General features: G+C 46.5%; 1 protein-coding gene across 4 annotated transcripts in view; it reads left to right on the plus strand.

Annotated features, from left to right (window-relative positions):
* The window catches only part of SLC37A3 (solute carrier family 37 member 3), a 59,018-nt gene that overhangs the window by 30,762 nt on the left and 5,796 nt on the right, over positions 1-22,460 (plus strand). For 3 of the 4 annotated variants that reach the window (XM_021078496.1, XM_021078494.1, XM_021078495.1), the window contains 8 exons: positions 537-682; positions 6,865-6,961; positions 11,411-11,495; positions 12,222-12,400; positions 14,914-15,055; positions 17,213-17,314; positions 17,911-17,958; positions 19,529-19,680. In XM_021078496.1, coding sequence (XP_020934155.1) covers positions 537-682; positions 6,865-6,961; positions 11,411-11,495; positions 12,222-12,400; positions 14,914-15,055; positions 17,213-17,314; positions 17,911-17,958; positions 19,529-19,680 — 951 coding nt within the window. 4 annotated transcript variants of the gene reach the window in all.

Below are 22,460 nucleotides of genomic sequence, written 5' to 3' on the forward strand. Positions count from 1 at the left end.
GCACTGAGACACTGTTATACATACCATTTTTAGACCCATGCCCAACATTCCCAAAGGAGACCAACGGCAAATAAAACGCCCACTCAAGTGAAACGCCTAGGAAAAAAGCAAAAGGCCACCAAATTCTTGAGCCACTTGCAGGTTGGGCTGCTGCACCTGGTAGCCTCGGCGATAATCATAGCGGCCCTTCCCAGCGCTCATGGCCTGTCCGGGCTGTTTGGACGGAGTTTGCAGCCGGACACTCAGGCAGTCCCCAGAGTGGTCCTCCCTGAACCAGGGGAAGCGGGAATAGAAGTGAAACGAGGTCGAACCTCTTAGGGTTGAAGACGCAGGGGAGAGGCATGGCCCTCGCTGCGTTTCCTGCTGCTCACTGGCTCTGCCTCTCTGCTCGGGGCGGTTCGGTGGTCGTCTGACGAAGAGCTGCCCTGAGCAGGGCCGCCTGAAGAGTCCGCTGTGAGTGGGTGCTTCGCGGAGGGTCTTCACCTGGGGAGTCCATGCAGATGTCACATGTGTCCTTTTCTTCCTTCTTCTCCAAGGTGTTTGTGTTTGGCACCCTGACGGAGTGGCTGCATTTCTACAACAAGGGGCTGTACTGCTGCCTGTGGATTGTGAATGGCCTCTTGCAGTCCACGGGATGGCCCTGCGTTGTTGCTGTTATGGGCAACTGGTTTGGGAAAGCTGGGTATGCCACTCCCTTCCTCGTTCATTTCCCTATTTAAGTAGTTTTTGGTTTTTTTTTTTTTGTCTTTTGTCTTTTTTTGTTGTTGTTGTTGCTATCTCTTGGGCCGCTCCCACGGCATATGGAGGTTCCCAGGCTAGGGGTCGAATCAGAGCTGTAGCCACCGGCCTACGCCAGAGCCACAGCAACGCGGGATCCGAGCCGCGTCTGCAAGCTACACCACAGCTCACGGCAACGCCGGATCGTTAACCCACTGAGCAAGGGCAGGGACCGAACCCGCAACCTCATGGTTCCTAGTCGGATTCGTTAACCACTGCGCCACGACGGGAACTCCGGGTTTTTTTTTTTTTTTTTTAATGTTATGGACGTATAGTTGATTTACAACGTAGTGTTCATTTTTGCGGTAATAGCAAAGAGACTCCATTATAGACGTACCTTCTTTTTCCTATTTCCCATTATGGTTTATCAATATCCGATTGTTCAGACTTGTCAGAGTCGATTAACTCGATCCATTCAACACCACGCGCATCTTCCCTCTATTTCAGAAAACTGGTGTCGCAGGGAGAGGCTGCCTCTCCGACTCTGTTGGAGGTGATATGGACCGCAAAGCTGGTCTGGCCTGTGAGACACACTCTCCTGGCTCTGCTCAGATTTTCAGTGTGGCAAAGATAATAATTAAATTAAAAAAAAAATCTTTCCTTTAGAGAACATAACTAATACAAAATAATAGAAATCTCATGTGCCCTCTCATGAAGTATCTTCCTGTGGGTTTTACTCTCCCTTTTTTTGAGACTCAGTGATCCAGTCTAACTTTCTTAACATTAAAGGTAAGGAAACCAAGGCCAAAGTTAGCCATGAGACTTGTCTAGGGTCCCATAGCAAAGGCTCCAAGAAGCTGCACAGAAGAATGCCAGACTTAGAGTTTCATTTGTGGCTCATGGGGTTAAGAACCCAACTAGTATCCACGAGGATTCAGGTTCCATCCCTGGCCTCACTCAGTAGATTAAGGATCCGGTGTTGCCATAAGCTGCGGTGTAGGTTGCAGATGCGGCTTGGATCTCATGTTGCCTTGGCTGTGGCATAGGCTGGGAGCTACAGCTCTGACTCGACCCCTGGCCTGGGAACCTCCATATGCCGTGGGTGTGGCCCTAGAAAAGACAAAAAAAAAAAATTTTGATTTTAGGAGGTACTCATTCCTCTACGATATTTTAGTTTTCTTTGGACGCTGTCTTCTTGCATGCTGTTTATTTTTAATTTTTTTGGCCATACCCACAGCATGCGGAAATTCCCAGGCCAGGAATTGAACCTGTACCACTAGTAGTGACAACTTTAGGTCCTTAACCTGCTGTGCCACCAGGGAACTCCAGTTTTTATCAAGATTTTTAAGGTGATACCTTTCTACTCATGATTTTTGAAAATTACACAAAGGCCACTAGATTATTGTAGACAAACCAGATAATATAAATAAACCTAGAGAAAGTCAAAAGCACCTGAAGTCCTGTGACTTAAAGATCATCACTTTTCCAGGCATCGTTTTCAGATAATCCTTATCAGAACGTCTATAAATTGAATGACACTGAGTGTTTGGTAGCAGTGACTGAACAGGCTGACCTCTTCATTATTTCTCTGGCTCAGTCACAAAAACGAAATTCAAGAAAGCCATTACAGTTGACTTTTGTTTTTGTTTCTGTTTTTACTCAATGAATTTATTGCATTTATAGTTGTGCAATGATCATCACAACCCAATTTTATAGCATTTCCAACCCACAACCCCAGCGCATTCCCCCACCCCGCAAACTGTCTCCTTTGGAAACCATAAGTTTTTCACAGTCTGTGAGTCAGTATCTATTCTGCAAAGAAGTTCATTTTGTCTTTTTTTCAGATTCCACATGTCAGTGAAAGCATTTGATGTTGGTATCTCATTGTCTGACCGACTTCACTTAGCATGATAGTTTCTAGGTCCATCAGTGTTGCTAAAAATGCCAGTATTCCATTCTTTTTAATGGCTGAGTAATATTCCATTATGTATATGTACCACATCTTCTTGATCCACTCCTCAGTCGATGGACATTTAAGTTGTTTCCATGTCTTGGCTATTGAAAATAGTGCTGCAATGAACACTGGAGTACATGGGTCTTTGCGAGTAATGGTTTTCTCTGGATTAGATGCCCAGAAGTGGAATTGCTGGATCAAATGGTAGTTCTATTTTGAGTTTTCTGAGGCATCTCCATACTGTTTTCCACAGTGGTTGCACCAATTTACAATCCCACCAACAGTGTAATAGGGTTCCTTTTTCTCCACACCCTCTCCAGCACTTATTGTTTGTAGACTTTTTGCTGTTGGCCATTCTGGCTGGTGTAAGGTGATACCTCATCGTGGTTTTGATTTGCATTTCTCTAATAATGAGTGACGCTGAACATCTTTTCATGTGTTTCTCGGCCATCTGTATGTCTTCTTTGGAGAACTGTCTGTTTAGATCTTCTGCCCATCTTTTGATGGGGTTGTTCATTTTTTTGGTGTGGAGCTGTGGAAGGTGTTTATAAATTTTGGAGATGAATCCCTTGTCAGTTGATTAATTTGCAAAGATTTTCTCCTATTCTGTGGATTGTCCTTTTGTTTTGTTTAGGGTTTCCTTTGCTGTGCAGGAACTTTTAAGTTTCATTAGGCCCCATTTGTTTATTTTTGTTTTTGTTGTCAGTACTCTAAGAGGTGGATCTGAGAAGATGTTGCTGTCGTTTATGTCAGAGAGTGTTTGGCCTATGTTTTCCTCTAAGAGTTTGATAGTGTCTGGTCTTATATCTAGGTCTTTAATCCATTTTGAGTTGATTTTTGTGTATGGTGTTAGGGTATGTTCTAATTTCATTCTTTTCCATGTGGCTGTCCAGTTTTCCCAGCACCACTTATTGAAGGGGCTGTCTTTTCTCCATTGTATATTCTTGCCTCCTTTATCATAATTGAGTTGGCTGTAGGTGCGTGGGTTTAATTCTGGGCTTTCTATCCTGTTCCACTGATACAGTTGACTTTTGAAAGTAAGCTTTTTTTTTTTTTTGCATTTTAGGCAGCACTTGTGGCATATGGAAGTTCCCAAGCTAGGGGTTGAATTGGAGCTGTAGCTGCCAGCCTACACCAGAGCCACAGCAACTCGGGATCCAAGCTGCGTATGCGACCTACACCACAGCTCACGGCAACGCTGGATCCTTAACCCACTAATCGAGGCCAGGGATTGAACCTGAGTCATCAAGGATACTAGTTGGGTTCATTACTGCTGAGCCACAACGGGAACTTCACCCGTTCCAAGGCTCAGATTCCTTTTGTCTCCGAGGTTATAAAGACGTTGAAAGGGCTAAAAAACCTGGACCTAACGCTGTGTTAAAACATGTATAAAGTAGAATAAAATACACATTTAAGTGTTGAAAGAATTTAACTTTTTGGAGTTCCCTGGTGGCTCCGAAGGTTAAGGATCCAGCGTTGTCACTGCTGTGGTATGAGTTTGATCCCTGGCCCTGGGAACATCCATATGCCATGGGTGTGGCCCAAAATTTAACTTGTCTTAACTGCTTGTTTTGATGTTTTTTCATCAGCTGCACTGCCATTGCCTATGACTAGAGTTTCTCACTTTTCTTCTGGACTATCATACTAGCTAGTTTTCGTTACATCAAACTCTTGGCTCACCCATCTGTTTTTTGTTTTTTTTTTTAAATGGCCTTGGAACTTCCACATGGCAGTGCAGTATATGGAAGCTCCCAGGCCAGGGATTGAATCTGAGCCACAGCTGCAACCTACACTACAGCTGTGGCAACACCAGATCCTTTTCGGCCCACTGCACCAGGCCGGGGATCAAACCCTGGCCTTCACAGCCACCCTAGACCCTGCAGACAGCTTCTTTTTTCTTTTCTTTTTTTAATTACTCAGTGAATTTCATTACATTTATAGTTGTACAACAATCACCACAACCAAATTTTATAGCATTTCCATCCCAAACCCTCAGTGTATCCCCCCACCCCGCACCCGTCTCATTTGGAAACTGTAAGATTTTCAAAGTCCGTGAGTCAGTATCTGTTCCCTGCAGTCAGCTTCTTAACCCACTGCGCCTCAGTGGGAACATTTTTTTAATGACTTTATTGTGGTATACGATAAGCAGCACATGTTCCGGGTGTGAAATTTGGTGAATCTGAGCATGTGTACACCTGTAAAAGTATCATCACAATTAAGAGAATGACAGAATCCACCACCCCGCAAGGATTCCTCGTGTCTCTTGGTAATTCCTCCCTCCCCCCGTTCCCACCACCTCGTCCTCGCTTCTCCCTCCCACTGCCGTTTCCAGGCAACGGCTGATTGGCTGTCTGAGGTTTTTTTTGAATAAGATGTGCAGTTTATTTACTTTTTAAGTCTTTTTAAAATTAAAAAAAGAACTTTAACTCAGTGAATTTTATTACATTTGTAGTTGTACATTGAACATCACAACCCAGTTTCATAGCATTTCCATCCCAAACCCCCAGCCCATCCCCTGCTACCCCCCTAACCTTTGGCAACCATAAGTTTTTCAAAGTCTGTGAGTCAGTACCTGTTCTGCTCAGAAGTTCATTGGAACCTTTTTTTAGATTCCGCATGTTAGTGATAGCGTATGACGTTGGTGTCTCATTTTCTGACTGCCGTCACTTAGCATGATCATTTCTAGGTCCATGTTGCTGCCACTGCCATTATTTCTTTCCTTTTTATGGCTGAGTAATATTCTGTTGTGTGTATGTACCACATCTTCTTGATCCACTCCTCTGTTGATGGACATTTAGGTTCCTTCCACGTCTTGGCTGTTGTACATAGTGCTGCAGTGAACTTTGGGATGCATTGTCTTTTCGAGTCATTGTTTTCTTTGCTGTCATTTTAGGTTATCTGAATTCTCTAAAATCTCATGGAAGTGAAACCATGCAGTATATGTTCTTATCTGTCATCTTGCACTCAGCACAGTCATGATGACATGCATTCACGTGCGCATCCGTATTTTGTTGCTTTTTATAGCTGAGGTGTCCCCCGTTGTATGACACTCTATCTGTTTCCCTGTTGGTGAACATTTGGGTTGTTTTTAGTTTTTGACTTTTCTTAGTAAAGCTGCTGCGAACGCCGGGGTCTGAATCCTTGTAGGACATACGCTTTCGTTTCCCTTGGGTAAATGCCTTGGAGTAGAGTGGCTGGATCAAATGGCAGGTGTGCGTTTATCTTTTTAAGAAACCAGCAGTTTCTTCCAGGGGTTGAACCACATACATCCTCACCGGTAAAGTGTCTGGGTTCTAGTTGCTGTAGGGCTTTGTCAGCGCTTGATGTGCTGGGTGTGTGTTGCTTTTGACTCTTCTTGTGGTTTTGATTTGCATTTCTCTGGTAATGTTATTTGCCTGATAATGTTGAGTGGCTTTTCATGTGCTTATTTGCATCTTATTTGTGTGTGTATGTGTACAAGTGTGTAAAGTAGTTGTTAAAATCTTTTGCCCCCTTTTCAGAAACTTTGTATTTGAGATGATTGTAGATTTATATACTCTTTAGCATTTTATTGCGTTCTCTGTTTTTCACATCATTGAGTTTTGAGTGTTCTTTTTATTTCATTCACGTCTTTTGTCAGATAAGTGATCTGCAGATATTTTCTTCCAGTCCATGTCTTGTGTTTTTAAATTGTCTTAACAGTGTCTTTCTGGAGTTCCCATTGTGGCTCAGTTGTAATGAACCTGACTAGTATCCCTGAGGATGTGGGTTCGATCCCTGGCCTCGATCAGTAGGTTAAGGATCCGGCGTTGCTGTGCGTTGTGGTGTAGGCTGACAACTGTAGCTCCTATTCAACCCTTAGCCTGGGAACTTCATATGCTACACTTGTGAGAGTAAAAGACCTCTCGGGGTCAATATGGAATTAATTACAAGTGCCCTAAAAAGCAAACAGACAAACAAACAAAAAAACTGTGTCTTTCAGTGAGCCCCAAATTAACCTTTAGTGGTATAAAATCTTGGAGGAGCCTGACGTTGTGCCATTTGGGTATAAATATATTATTTTTTTAATTTTAATTTTTTTTGACTTTTTGCCTTTTCTAGGGTATATTTAAAAAAAAAAACAAAACCTTAAAATGAAATTGTTGATTCTTCGTAATGTGAGCTTGCGCTGACTCTGATCCTGTTTTCTTCTCTTTACGCTGTCCCCGCCTTAGCCGAGGGGTGGTTTTTGGTCTGTGGAGTGCCTGTGCTTCAGTGGGCAATATTCTGGGAGCGTGCCTGGCTTCTTCTGTTCTACAGTATGGTTATGAGGTGGGTATTTCTTTCTTTCTTTTTTTTTGAGGTGGGTATTTCTTTCCAGCTTTTTCTCGAGTATGTAAGCATATTTTTATTTTTTATTTATTTATTTTTTTGTCTTTTGTCTTTTTGTTGTTGTTGTTGCTGCTATTTCTTGGGCCGCTCCCGTGGCATATGGAGGTTCCCAGGCTAGGGGTTGAATCGGAGCTGTAGCCACCGGCCTACGCCAGAGCCACAGCAACGCGGGATCCGAGCCGCGTCTGCAACCTACACCACAGCTCACAGCAACGCCAGATCGTTAACCCACTTAGCAAGGGCAGGGACCGAACCCGCAACCTCATGGTTCCTAGTCGGATTCGTTAACCACTGCGCCACGACGGGAACTCCACATATTTTTATTTTTAGGAAGTAATCCTATGACCATTGAGAACAATCCAGAGCTATGTCTGGGGAGGCCAGTTTGTGTTAAGAGTGGACAAATTTTTGGTAAATTCAAACATGCTAAAAAAATTACTCATGGAAGAACACCCACGTCTAAAAACTTATAATCAATTGAGGACAAGTATTTGCAACTCAAGGTACAGATAAAGAACTAATTTCCCTTATGTGTAATAGTGTATAAAGAGTGCCCACGAATTGATAAAGACCTAGAGCACACTGAAAGGAAAGGACTGGAATGTGTAATTCATGAAAAGGAAATAGTTATGGCCCATAGACGTAGGACAGGATACCCCACTTCACTCAGGACTTTTCATTCAGTGAGTATTTTGAAGCTCCTCTAAGTGCCCCTGGGCAGTAGAGAATAGAGCCCTGACCGCAGGAGACAGAAATCTCTGCCCTTGGAGTTCCTGTTGTGGCTCAGCGGTAACGAACCTGACTAGTATCCATGAGGACACGGTTTGATCCCTGGCCTCACTCAGTGGCTTAAGGGTCCCCCGTTGCCATGGGTGTGGTGTGGTCTGAAAACTGCAGCTCTGATTCAACCCCTAGCCTGGGAACTTCTGTATCCCACAGGTGTGGCCCTAAAAAGGCAAAGAAAACCCCCCAGACAACGCTGCCCTTATGAAGTTTAGTGGGCAGAGAAATGCAGATTAAAACTTCTCTGTGTAGAAGGAGTTCTCTGGTGGTGCAGCGGGGTTAAGGATCCAGTGTTGTTGCACCAGCAGTTTAGGCTGCTGCTGTTGTGTGGATTCGATCCCTGGCCCGGGAACTTTCATAGGCCACAGGTATGGCCAAATAAAAGACAAACAAACAGACTACTCTGTAGAATTTCCTGGTGGCTCAGAAGGGTTAAGGATCTAGCGTTGTCACCGCCATGGCTCAGGTCACTTCTGTGGTTCTGTTGTTGGCCTGGGAACTTCTGCATGCTGGGGGTGTGGTAAAAAAAAAAAAACTCAAAAAACAAAAATTATACTGTTTTAAAAAACAGGAAAAATCTACATTGTATACTCCTTAAATTGGTAAAAACCCCCAAAATTTGATAGTATTTTTATGAGGATGTGACAAAACATTGTGGCTGTGAGAGTAAAAGGCCTCTTGGGGTCAATGTGGAATTAATTACCAGTGCTGTAACCCAGCACTTCCACCTGCATGAATTAATCCCACCGGCGAATATACTTCAACGGGTGCAAAGAGATTTATCTGCAGGGTGATTTACTTCAGCATTGTTGGTAATAGCAAGAGATTGATAACAAATGTCTCCCAAAAGGAAGATAAATTGTGGAACACCTTTTTTTTAGGGTCGCACCTGCAGCATATGGAGGTTCCCAGGCTAGGGGTCATATCAGAGCTATAGCTGCTGGCCTATACCACAGCCACAGCCATGTGGGGGCCAAGCCTTGTCTGCGACCTACACCACAGCTCATGGCAACACCAGATCCTTAACTCACCGAGTGAGGCCAGGGATCAAACCTGAGTTCTCAGTGATACTAGTCAGATTTATTTCCACTGAGCCATGACGAGAACTCCAAACTGTGGAACCCCTCTTACATGGAATTCTGTGCAGCTATGAAATAGAGTTAGGCAGCTGTGCGTGTCGTGATAGGGAAAGAGCTCAACGGTGTGTTAAGTGAAGAGAGCAAGGCTGGGAGTTCCCGCCATGGTGCGGGGGTCGCTGCAGAGGTGTAAGTTCAATCCCCTGCCCAACGCAGTGCCTTAAAGGATCCTGAGTTGCTGAAGTTGTGGTGTAGGTCGCAGCTGTGGCTTGGTTTCAGTCCCTGGCCTGGGAACTTTAATGCGCTACGGGTGCAGCCTTAAAATAAAAATTAAAAAAAAAAAAAGGCCATGTTACATACCCATCTGCACTGAATGCTGCTGTTTGTGTGAAATGGAGGAAGTATTAGATTATTTCTATTGGCTTATATGTTTCCAAAACAATCTCTGGAGAGTAAACATTAAACAACAGTGGATACATGTTGGAAAGATGGGAGAAGAGATGGGAGGGAGGGTTTAATTACACATCTACGTTTTGTTATTGGAATCATGTCAGTGTATTGCATGTTCAAAAACCTAATGATTAAAAGTAAGTAGCTCTTCTAAAAAGTAGATAATTTTTTCGTTTGGTTTGTTTTGTTTTTAGGGCCACACCCGCAGCATATGGAGGTTCCCAGGTTAGGGGTTGAATTGTAGCTGCCAGCCTACACCACAGCCACAGCCACAGCAACACCAGATCCAAGCTGTGTCTGTGACCTACCCCACAGCTCACGGCAACACCGGATCCTTTACCCTCTGAGAGAGGCAAGGGATCAAACCTGTGTCTCATGGGTACTAGTCAGATTCGTTTCTGCTCTGCCACGATGGGAGCTCCAAAAGCAGATAAATTTTTCAAGCAGTTCACAAAGCATTTGTCTTTTTTTTTTTTTTTTTTTTGCTATTTCTTGGGCCACTGCCGCGGCATATGGAGGTTCCCAGGCTAGGGGTCTAAACGGAGCTGTAGCCAACAGCCTACGCCAGAGCCACAGCAACGCGGGATCCGAGCCGCGTCTGCAACCTACACCACAGCTCACGGCAACGCCGGATCGTTAACCCACTGAGCAAGGGCAGGGACCGAACCCACAACCTCATGGTTCCTAGTCGGATTCGTTAACCACTGAGCCATGATGGGAACTCCCTCACAAAGCATTTGATCCCTGAAGAATTTCGGTCTAGTTAGGGTCAGTGGGAAGTCCTTCCTATATTCAGGGTCACGATTTTAGGTTTCTTAGCTTCCCACCTGGATGTACTCATTGGCTCCGGTGGGTATTTTGTTTCACCTTACCTGTTGCTCTGAGATTTGACTTCTGGAAACGCTCATTTTGTCACTCGCCTAGCCACACCAGGCTCCATTCTCTCTTAAATAAAATTCAACAACGCGGCCTGGCTTTTGAGTCCTTCATCTTTTTTTTTTTTTTCTGTCTTTTGTCCTTGTAGGGCCACACTCGCAGCATATGGAGGTTCCCAGGCTAGGGGTTGAATCAGAGTTGTTGCGGCCCGCGGATGCCAGAGCCGCAGCAATGCGGGATCCGAGCCGTGCCTGCAACCTATACCACAGCTCACGGCAACGCCGGAGCCTTAACCCACTGAGTGAGGCTAGGGATCGAACCCGCAACCTCAAGGTTCCTAGTTGGATTCGTTAGCCAGTGAGCCACGACGGGAACTCCCTTGAGTCCTTCATCTTGATAGCACCTTTCCAAATCGGTTTTCTCCCGTTACCCCCAGCAGAAGCCCTCATCTCTCACCATGCAGAAGGCTTTCCGTCTCCCTCCCACCCAGTGCCTTTGCTGTAGTCGTTCTGGGAAGGATGGTCACTTGCTCTGATTATCAGCTCTTCCCTAAAGCCTCCTTCAACCTCTTTAGCTGTTTCCTTCCGTTTTGTTTTGTTTTTTTTATTGTTGTTGTTGTTGTTATTTGTTTGATTTTGGCACATTCAAGTTCCTGGGCCAGGGATTGAACCTGCACCCCAGCAGTGACATGAGCTGCTGCAGTAACAAGGCAAGGCCGCTTCTTAGCCCTTGGAGCCACTAGGGAACTCCTAGCTGTTGGCTTCTGAATTCCTGTGCATGTTTTCCTGTTGGGATTGAGCTGTCTCATTTATTTGGCTGCATGCTGCCTTTTATTATTCTTCTGTGTATGGTTTAGTCCCTCCCCCCAGCTAAACAATACCTTGGAGGGCAGCTCCTGTCTGTCGTGGGAGGCTTTGTGGTGTAAAGAGTGATACTTGGGGAGCTGGTTCTGGTTTCACAATCATCCTAGTAGCACTCAGTGTCCGAGAGACCTTAATTTTCCTCTCTGAAGCCCGTGTAGTCATTGGGAAGAACTCGTGAGAAAACACAGGTAAAACACTGGGCCTGGCACGTGGCACAGGCCGGGACCTCAGCTGTCCTTTCCTTCCCGGTCAGCCTGTCCTTCCCGCCCCCACCCCTGCCTCCAGTGACTGCCTCGAACCCGTGTCCCAGATGTGTCAGCTCACCTTGCTTCTCCCTCCAGTACGCCTTCCTGGTGACGGCGGCCGTGCAGTTTGCTGGTGGGATCGTCATCTTCTTTGGACTCCTGGTGTCCCCAGAGGAACTCGGTGAGGAGAAGCTGTCTCCTTCTGTCCAGAAGCTCTCACGGTTACGGGCGAAGAGACATCCGTGGCCAGGGCAGCCCAGCCCTTTCTTTCCAGGAGAACTGTGAGCTGTTTGCAGTGAATGAAAGGAGCAGTATTGCTGTTTGTGTCTCGCAGATGCCAAGGCTTCGCCTGGCCCGGCCACAGTGTTGGAGGGAGGGAGGCCCACGTTTTTATGGCTTCGGGGAAAACTCATCCGTCGCAAATGGGTTTGTAATGGAGACGCTGGCTAGATATGGGCGCGGATGTATTTTGAATTTCACTTCTTGAGACAGATTTCTTTTCCATCATGGAAATCATCTCGTGTACTGGTCTGTGGTTAAATACAGGACGTGTACAAGCAAAACCGCAGAAGTAAATGTGTACATTTCTTCTATCTTTTGAGTGTTATTAAAGAGACATGTCCGTTTAATGGTATACAATTAACTTTTTTTTTGTATGTAAGAGGGTATGATGTAGTTGAAAAAGCATTGCCTTGAAGCCAGATAAAGGAGCATTAGAGTCCTGGGTTTGTTGCTCAAGAGCTCTCTGACCTTAATTGACCTTGGACTCTGAACCGTCCTGGCTGCTTCTGTGAAATGGAGATGATTCGTAACATGGGTCCCATAAGTGGTGACGTCTGCATAGCACTTAGCACAGTGTTGGGCACCTGGGTGGCCCTCTGAACGTGCCTGTCACTGTTGTTTGTAGGTCTCCCGGGCATTGAGGCAGAAGAAAATTTTGAAGAAGACTCACACAGGCCATTAATGAATGGTGCTGAAAATGAAGATGAATCTGAGTCTAATTATTCAATCCAAGAAGGCAATCCTGTTACCCATGTCCAGGCAATAAGCTTTTACCAGGCTTGTTGCCTGCCTGGCGTTATACCGGTAAGGACTGTTCGAGTCTCCTCAGCACAGCTGCTGAGGTATTATTGCTGGACAGTAACTCTGCCTGGGCTAAAGCATCTTGAAGTATTTAGCTTCTCTTTGAGACTTTATTTTAGGAGTGTGTGTTCAGAGGAATATGTATAGTGGCCCTCAGCTTGTCTCTAAATTGGCACCACTTGAAATTTTTATCTGATATCTCATGTAGGAGTTGGCAGACTTTTTTTTTCTCTGTGCAGAGCCAGATGGTGAATGTTTTTAGCTTTGGGGGGGCTGGACAGTCTCTGCCCCAACTGCTCAACTCTAGAGCAGAAGAAGCCACGGACAGTATGGAACAAATGGACCTGGCCAGATTTGGCCCGTGAGCCCGAGTTTACTGACCCTGATCTAGTGTTCGAGTGAGAAGGCAAAATTGATATCTTAAAAATGTATACTTTTTGGCCTATGTGAATGAAGTATAAGAGAATCATAAGTAGACCAAGAGGGGTTTTGCTCTCTTTTTTTTTTTTTTTTTTAAAGGGCTACACCCAAGGCATATGAAAGTTTCCAGGTGAGGGGTTGAATCAGAGCTGCTGCTGTTGGCCTATACCACAGCCACAGCAACTCGGGATCCGAGCCGTGTCTGCGACCTACACCACAGCTCACGGCAACCCAGATCCCCGACCCCCTGAGCAAGGCCAGGGATCACACCTGCATCCTCATGGGTACTAGTCAGATTCGTTTCTGCTAGGCCAGAACGGGAACTCCCAAGAGGGGTTTTGAATGGATTGTTAAGTCTGCCTTTGCCTATATTCTTACCATTCTAGGGGGAAAAAGTTTGCCCTTCGAATAAGAAAAAAATCAGAGGAGAATACTCCACAGTGTTTCTTGGTAATGCATTCCAGTGTTTCCACAACCGTAACAGGTTTTTTCCTAACATCTAAACTGAATCCCTTCTGCTGCGGTTTTTCTGTCTTGGTGTTTTGGGCGCGCTAGCTCGGGATAGAAGAGGCCTAGGTTATGTGTCCAGCTTACCCACTAACTCTCTGTGAGGCCTGGGCTAAGTCACTCAGCCCGTCCCTGTGTCTCAGTTCCCCTGCCTGTGGAATAGGAGGTCCACCCGTCAGTCCTCCCTGGCGTCCGTAACATCGGGTTATTGTGCTGTGAATAAGCACCCTTTTAACGTTCTTGTTTCGCAGTGCTTCCTGAGCACCGCCCCTCAGTTAGAGTCAGAGTCCGCAGGTTGTCCTGTTTCACACCCAGGAGGTCCCTGCTACCTGTGCCCCCAAGCGAAAGGGACGGACCTGTGCAGAGAGTTTAAGCAGGAGCTGGAATTTGCAGTGCACATTCCCACAACTCTCCAACCAGAAGATGACGTCAAATACAAGGGAAATGCAGGCTCCTTTGGGCCCGTTCTTATGCTCACAATTAGTATTTTTTCAAGTAGTTATTAAAACACTCTGCTGGTAATAGCTTAATTGCTGAGACAGAACTTAGGGGGGTCGTGACTCCACAGGGCCTGCTCATGCTGTTCCTTCATATTTCCCAAGCTATTGTTCCCTGCCCTGGGCTGAGTGTAAAGGAAATCTAGTTAACTTAATTCCTTTGTCTTGGTGGCAGGCTGTCTGGACAAAACGGCCTCATGATTGGGATTCGGCTCTCTAGGGGGTGGCTGCTGCCCTGCCAGGGAGGCTGTTTTAGAACAAGTGATACCTAGGGAATAACTGGCAGCTCCAGGGAGACGAATATACTAGCCAGACAGCCTTTGAAGTCAGTCTCCCCGCTCCTCCCCCCTTTGCCTTTGATGCTAAACGTCAGGATTTCCTGGTGAGAATGTGTCGAGCACGAGCCTCTCAGCCCCACGGCCATCTCCGGGCCACTGCAACTTGCACGCCTCTGCATGGAGCCGCAGGACCCATGACCGTCCCAACCCTTCCTTTCTGACTCCCCCCCCTCGACGCGGGCACATCAGGCTTTTGGAAACTGCAACTCGAAGGCGCTTTCAACGTTGATGCTTCTCTCAGACCTTGAAACAGTAATCCAGCCCCATTACTTTGCATTGATCATAGCAGAAACTTGGCAGGTCGTAGAAGAACCAGAAAAGCCTCGCTGCTTGCAGTGAAAGCTGTGAGGGTTCCTGGATTCCCTTGCTGGTGGGTACTGCTAGTTAGTGGCGTGAGCAGCTTTCTCTTGACCTGCATGAAGAAGTCTGAGTGTGTGCCCTGCCTCAGAGGTTCAAAACACTGGTTTGCTTCTACCAGAGAACTGAAAGGAGACGAAAGCGGGGACAACTGAGGAAGAGTCCTGTGTGTTTTTTATCCCAGAGGCCTTTCTAGATGCGAACGGGCGTGAGGAGAGGAGGGAGACTAGGTTAAGTCAGGCAAATGGGAATTTGTTGAAACGTTTCAAATTCATTGTAACATCAGGTACTGTTTGCCCCCAACTCCTCTCTCTTGTTTTGCTTTTTAATTACATTAAAAACAGTGGTCCTGCTGGGCTCTTTGTTCCTTTTTGACATCTGGATGTTTTTCTTACAGTATTCACTGGCCTTTGCCTGCTTGAAGTTAGTGAATTACTCCTTCTTCTTCTGGTTGCCCTTTTATCTGAGTAACAACTTTGGATGGAAGGAGGCCGAAGCCGACAAGCTGTCCATTTGGTACGATGTCGGAGGAATTATAGGTAAGGCCAGCAGTGCATCTTTTTCTATAACGAAAGTTAATCCCTCGTCATATTTTCCTGGGCTATGAAATCTGGCATCATTTAAAGTTTTTTGTTCATTCCACAGCTAGATTTCCTAAACTGTCCTACCAGTAAATAGCCAAACTCTTTAAAAAAAAAAAAAAAAAAAAAGCCAGAAAAGGAGACCTCGCCTGCGGCAGTCTTGTGATTTATAGGGCTCTTTTTTTCTCGGTCCCGTGTGGATGGATCAGTTCTTTTGTCTCAGGAAGCGCAGGGATGTTTTGCTCTCTGATCTCGTGAAGTGTAACCCCTTTGTGCGATTTCAGTGATAGCTCAGCTGCGAAGCTAATCGTCCGCCAGGGAGCCACGTTAGAATGTGGACGTGATCACTTTACCCCCTGTGTTTCCTACCGATGGCAGCCGAAGAAGGGAAAGATACAAGTTGAGTGTATTGGCTGTTAGATCATAAAGATGGGAGTAATAGTAGGGATTTATTTTACGATCACTTCACTGTACACAGCAGATTTTTTTTTTTTTTTTTTTTTAATTTTATGGTCACACCCACGACATGAAAGTTCCTGGCCAGGGATCGAATCTGAGCCACAGCTGCGACCTGTGCCGCAGGCGCAGCAACACCAGATCCTTTTACCCACTGCGCTGGGCCAGGGATTGAACCCACTTTTGCAGTGGCTCAGGCTGCTGCAGTCAGGTTCTTTTCTTTTTTTTTTTTTTTTTTTTTTATCTTTTTGCTTTTCTATGGCTGCTCTCATGGCATATGGAGGTTCCCGGGCTAGGGGTCGAATCAGAGCTGTAGCCACTGGCCTACGACACAGGCACAGCAACTCAGGATCCAAGCCGCGTCTGCGACCTACGCCACAGCTCACAGCAGTGCTGGATCCTTAACCCACTGAGCAAGGCCAAGGATCAAACCCTCAACCTCATGGTTCCTAGTCGGATTCGTTAACCACTGCGCCACGACGGGAACTCCTGCAGTCAGATTCTTAACCCACTGTGCCACGGTGGGAACTCCTGTACACAACAAGATTTTAATATAACTTTTTGCTATAGCTGGAAGTATAAATAAGTCGGAAACTTTAAAATCAGACGGATGTACAAGACTGCATTTTGGTGGATATTGCTTCTATGGGTGTGGTGAAACATTAATATCCTTTCTATAATGTTTACATTTAGAAGTGTGGTAAGAGGAGGAGTTCCTGTCGTGATGCAGCGGAAATGAATCCGACTAGGAAGTGTGAGGTTGCGGGTTCAATCCCTGGCCTTGCTCAGTGGGTCAAGGATCTGGCGTTGCTGTGAGCTGTGGTGTAGGTTGCAGATGCGGCTCAGATCTGGCGTGGCTGTGGCTGTGGCATAGGCTGGCGGCTACAGCTCCGATTCGACCCCTAGCCTGGGAACCTCCATATGCCGAGAGTGTGGCCCTCAAAAGGCTAAAATAAACAAACAAAAAGAAGTGTGGTAAGACTAAGTGTTTTCTGAGCTCATGAAAGCGTGGTGTATCCTTAGGCGATACTTTATTTGAACCCGTGTGCTCTTCTTCCAGAGCCAAAGGTGAGGTTGACGCCTTTAGACCTGCACATCCCTCTGGGTCTCTGATGAGGATGTAGCAGGTGCCCCATGGCCCCAGACCTCCAAACAGGACTATTTCTAAATGTGACTAAGAGGCTTCAAGGATCTACACGACCTCTTTTTAAGCATCCTGGCCTGTTAGTTATTACTGAGCCATAATTGCTGCATTCAATTTTAGGGAGCATTTATGTTCACGACTACTAATAGCCTGTGAGGCATAGTCCTTGATTAATTATCTTTTAAAATGAAAAGCAGAAAAATCAGGAAAAGCCTTCCAGCTGTTTTGAGAAGGAAAAGCAGGAAGGAATATGGGGGGTAGTTCTGATGATTTTTCCCTTGTTTTAGTGTCTGAATTGCGGTGTCCTGTCCCCATCATCCGTATGGCGGTTCACAGTCAGGTAGCCTTTCTAAAAGGAAATCACGGAGGAATCTTTTTAGGGGAGGCAGCTCTCTTTTTGCAGAGACACGTGTTAGGATCCTGATAGCAGGCGGAGGGTACGTGGTAAGCAAGAGTGAGGTAACTGAGCTAACTTGGAAATGACTCTGATGGGGCTGCCCTCTTTGTGCTTGAAGGTGGCACTCTGCAGGGCTTCATCTCCGATGTGCTGCAGAAGAGAGCCCCCGTTTTAGCCCTCAGCCTGCTGCTGGCTGTCGGGTCCCTCGTTGGATACAGCCGTGAGTATTCCCTTGCCAGTACATTATTTTCCTGATCCCTTAGGTCCAAGGCATTTATTTGCCTTGAGTCAGTGATCAGCCGGGGGAGAGCAGCCGCAACAGCGTAAGAGGGGAACTTTGTGTTGTCCTGTAAAAGCGGGTGAGAGTATCATCACATAGTTTTACTTGTATTGGGGAGGAAACTGGCATCTCTCCTGCTTTGTTGGTTTGTTTAAAAGCTTGCTGGGGAGTGTATATGCTTTGTTTGCGGGTAGGCTCCAGAGGGACAGCATTAGAGCCAATAAAACAATAAAAGGGACAAGGTTTCAAAAGAGGAAAGATGGTAATTAGTAGGTTTGGTGTATGTTCCTTAAGATGCTGCTGAGATAGAAGTAGAGTTTTTCTGTAGCTTTTACAAGTCGCAGTAGCTTGAGCACCATGAGAGGCAGACATTGCAAATAAAAGTTGGGAGAGGCGGTGCTGGAGTGGATCCGCCTGTCGTCTGCGGGTATGATGGGTGAGGTCGCGGCGAGCCAGATCAGTGTGTGCCGTTCGGTGGAGGCACATGTAATGCGCGCTCCTCACAGCTTTGTCCTGTGTCTTGTCTTCCCTCACAGGTTCTCCAAACGATAAGTCCGTCAATGCCCTTCTGATGGCTGTCACAGGTAGGCCGGAGGGCTCTGTTGCACTGCACTCTCCCTCTATAAATAAAAAGGAAAGGAGGAAACTGATTTCTCCCTTATTTTGAGTAATGCTAAAGCCTTAATCGTGGAGAACTCAAACAGTTAAAAGAAAGATGCCTCAGTCTTGCTGTTATAGCCGCAGTCCCCCCTTTGTTTGGCCAGGGATCGAACCCGAGCCACAGCAGCGACAACGTCTGTCCTTAACCCACTGTGCCAGAAGGAAACTCCTTGAGAAGCATCCCTCTTAGCAGAGATTTTCTACGATTTTTGATTCTTGCCCCACCGAATTACTTCCAGAAGTGGCTTAGGAAGATGCCCCAGGGGAGGCCAGTTCACCAGCTTTCCCGAAGTCCAGTATAGCCAGTCCTTCCTCCTTATGTTGGAATTGGTCAGCTTTTCTTTCTCTCTCTCTTTTTTTTTTTTTTTTGGTCTTTTTAGGGCCGCACTCACAGCATATGAAGCTTCCCAGGCTAGGGATCAAATCGGAGCTGTAGCCACTGGCCTACACCACAGCCACAGCAACACAGGATCCGAGCCTCATCTGTGACCTATACCATAGCTTGTGGCAACGCTGGATCCTTAACCCACTGAACAAGGACGCAGGGATCGAACCTGCGTCCTCATGGATGCTAGTCGGGTTTGTTAAGCACTGAGCCACAGCGGGATCTCCAGTCAGTATTTTTTGCTTGAGTCCCGGATGAAACAGTTGAGGGCAGTTAGTGACCATGTTAGAGACAAATTCTTATTTTGAACCTGAGACCATGGGAGACTGGGCGGGGGCCCTGCTGCCTGAGGCACGTGGAGCCGATCCAGGCGCTGGACAGAGTCACGTGGGCCGACTCCTGCTCAGACCTTGGACGGCCTCCCTGAGAGCAGAGGCAGATGGAACGCCCTGCACCGTTTAGATCGCTTTTGCTCTTCTCCCCCTTTTTCTCCAGTATGTTTGTTTGGCTGAATCGGGGTAGTGTGACGCCCTGTGACGTGTCTCTCCCATGGAATTTGACAAGCTAGTGCAGTTAGTTGTCCGTGAATGCACGATTCACTGGATTAGAAAGGTGCGTGTTCACTATATATGTTTTTTAAATTTTTAAGTTTTTTTGGTATCTTTAGGGCCGTACCTGCAGCATATGAAAGTTCCCAGGCTAGGGGTCTAATGAGAGCTGTCGCTGCCGGCCTACACCACAGCCACACCCACAGATCGGAGCGGCGTCTGCGACCTCCACCACAGCTCATGGCAGTGCCAGATCCTTAACCCACTGAGCGAGGCCTGGGCTCGAACCTGCATCCGCATGGATGCTAGTTGGGTTCGTCACCACTGAGCCAAGATGGGAGCTCCCATATTTTTTTTTTTACAGAAAAGTGGATGCTGACTAGGTTGAAGATGCTCCTCTCTGGGGGAGTTTCCATTTTTACCGGTTCTTTCTTTCCCTCTTTCTGTTTTTCTCCAACATACCGATGAAGATATTGGGATAAGGATTTGCCTTATTCAGTAGATTCTTAGCATTGTCACAAATAGTGTCTTAGTAAGACCCTATTCTATTTATAAATTCAGGGTTTTTCATCGGCGGCCCTTCTAATATGATCAGCTCTGCTATTTCTGCGGACCTGGGTCGTCAAGAACTGATCCAAGGGAGCAATGAGGCTCTGGCGACCGTCACAGGAATCGTTGATGGAACTGGGAGCATTGGAGCTGCGGTGGGCCAGGTGAGAGAGCAGGTGACGCCTTGACTTGGGGTGTCCTGTCGTCCTGAATTCAGCGGTGAAGAGTTTACCTGCGGGACCACAGTAGGTGGCGCTCTTGTGCTGTAGCGCTCTGAGCCGAGAGCCTGGGGTTTTTAGTCTCCTCCGAGGTCCGCCTGATGACGTCGGATGCAGAAGGTCCCTCTGCATGTTTCAGTTCCTTCTTTCCTCTACTTTCTTCCTGTCTAGAAAGATGCTAACACCTCATCAGATCCTTCAGTCCCAGCCCGCCACCGCCTTCTTGCAGCCTGAACTTGGCACTCCACGGAGGCCAAGAGACACATGCTTCTCCTTATCCCCCACCTGACAGGCAGGCCCTGCCTCCTCTCCCCCACCAAACCCACATGCGTACACCCGTTCTGCACGTGCATCCCCACCAGAAAATGCCCTGGACCTCACAGCTGCCCTGAGTCGCTTTCTCTGCTTCCTGCCACTGTGTCTCAAAAGGCAGGCTTATGTCAGAATCATCTGAGCTCTTCATGCAGGTACAGGACACCAAGCTTACTCGAGACGTGCTGAGTGAGAGCCGGGGGCTTCGTCCCTCCACAGGCTCTCCCGGTGACTCTAAGGCGCTCTGAAGTTTGAGATCGTCTAGGCTGAGACTGGCCTGTTGTCGGTAGTCAGACCTATTCCCATGGATCTTTTTTTGCTTAAATTCAGCTGTACAAAGGTATTTCTTCTCTGGGGTGGTCATGAGTCCTGCCGCTCCTCGGGTATGGTGCTCTAGGTCATTGAGTGCTAATCGTGCAGAATATGGATTTGAGCATCATCTGCGTGGATAAAATAGTTGAAGCCGTGGAGTGATGGGATGTTCAGTGGGGAAAGGAAACACAGGCAGAACTGCAGAGAATGCTCAGTGGTCAAAGAAGCAGGAAGTCAGAACTTGGGGAGCGTGTTACTAAGATCATGGACGTGAGAGGCCAGAAGAAAGAAGGGGAGAAACAAGGCTCGTAGGTTTGACATGCAGATCATTAGTGGCCTTGAAGATTGCTGCCTTGCTTGCCTAATGAGGGTGGATCACTGCATGTCTGGTTAATGCGAGAGCAAGTAGTGAGGAAGATAAACCTCCCCGAGCCGTATATTGTATATTTATTTGTCAGTGTCTCTCTCTCTCCCCGTAACGTGAGCTTCACAAGGGCAGCTTTATATTTGTTTTATGTTCTGCTGTAGCCCCAGTGTCGGGAATGGTGCCTGGCACGCAGTAGACATTCAGATATTTGCTGAATGGTTATAGCATGAACGCTTGATGGCATCAGTGCGTTAGCATATTTGATTATGAGATTAACAGGAAAAAAAAAGTAACTTGGTAAAGATGGGAGAAATTTGTTTTCTTTTTTTGTCTTTTTTAGGGCTATACCCATGGCATATGGAGGTTCCCAGGCTAGGGGTCAATCTGGAGCTGTAGCTGCCGGCCTACACCACAGCTCGCGGCAACGCTGGATCCTTAACCCACTGAGCAAGGCCAGGGATCGAACCTGTGTCCTCATGGATATGGGCATCCCTTTCTGAAATTACTGTGTATGAAGTTTTCCTTCCTAGCTAATGTTGTCTTCACTAATCAAATGCATAGATTTTAATTAGCACTTCAAGGACTTTCTTCTTGTTGAGAATGCCTGCCGGTGTTCAGATCCCTAACTGAACTTGGGTCCGCATTAGACTGACGTTCATGGTTTGGGGAGTAGGATCCAGAGTAAGTCGTTGTTAGCTTTACTCATCCCCCCGCCGTTTTGATTTTTGAATGATTTCCCATTGCTTGAGGTATGAAACCCCAAACTCCATGACTTGATATTAAAAATTCAGAGTGCTGGACAAATCTGACTAGCATCCATGAGGACACAGGTTCGATCCCTGGCCTTGCCCAGTGGGTTAAGGATCTGGCGTTGCCGTGAGCTGTGGTGTAGCTCGCAGATGTGGCTCTGATCCCGTGTTGCTGTGGTTGTGGTGTAGCCTGGCAGCTGCAGCTCCAAGTCAGTCCTTAGCCTGGGAACTTCTTTATGCAGCTCATGCAGCCCTAAAAGTACCAAAAAAAAAGCCATCAGCCTTGTCCCCAGCCACTCCCCTAACTCATACTGAGTAGCATTGTTCCCCCAACCTTTCCTTGACTTTCCACCAAAAAGCTTGTTTTCCCCCCTCTGGTTTCAATAGCGGTTGGTGCCTCCGTCTAGTAGAACCCTTGTCACAGTGTGTCACATTGATTGGTGTGTTAACCACTGAGCCACATGGGAGCTCCTTCATTTCTTCCACTTAAAATTTTGACTAGTAGGGTGAACATGGGTTAAACTCTTACATCTGTGGTCAATTGATTTTTGACAAAGGTACCAATACAATGGGGAAAAAGTGGTTTCTTCACCAACAAACAGTGCTGGAAAAACTGGATATACACAGTGCAAAATAGTGAATTTGGACCTTTTCCATATTCACTCAAAATGGATCAAATACCTAAGGAGCTAAAACTATAAACCTTTAGAAAGGACTTCCCATTGTGGTGTAGTGGAAGCGAATCCGACTAGGAACCATGAGGTTGCGGGTTCGATCCCTGGCCTTGCTCAGTGGGTTAAGGATCTGGCATTGCTGTGAGCTGTGGTGTAGGCCAGCAGCAACAGCTCCGATTCCATCCCTAGCCGGGGAACCTCCATATGCTGTGGGTGCGGCCCTAAAAAGCAAAAAAAAAAAAAAAAAATTAAGAAATAAAACCTTTATAAGAAGACGTAGGCACAAATCCTCATGACAGATTATATCAGTGG

This window comes from Sus scrofa, chromosome 18 (genome assembly GCF_000003025.6).
Source record: "Sus scrofa isolate TJ Tabasco breed Duroc chromosome 18, Sscrofa11.1, whole genome shotgun sequence".
Taxonomy (NCBI): domain Eukaryota; kingdom Metazoa; phylum Chordata; class Mammalia; order Artiodactyla; family Suidae; genus Sus; species Sus scrofa.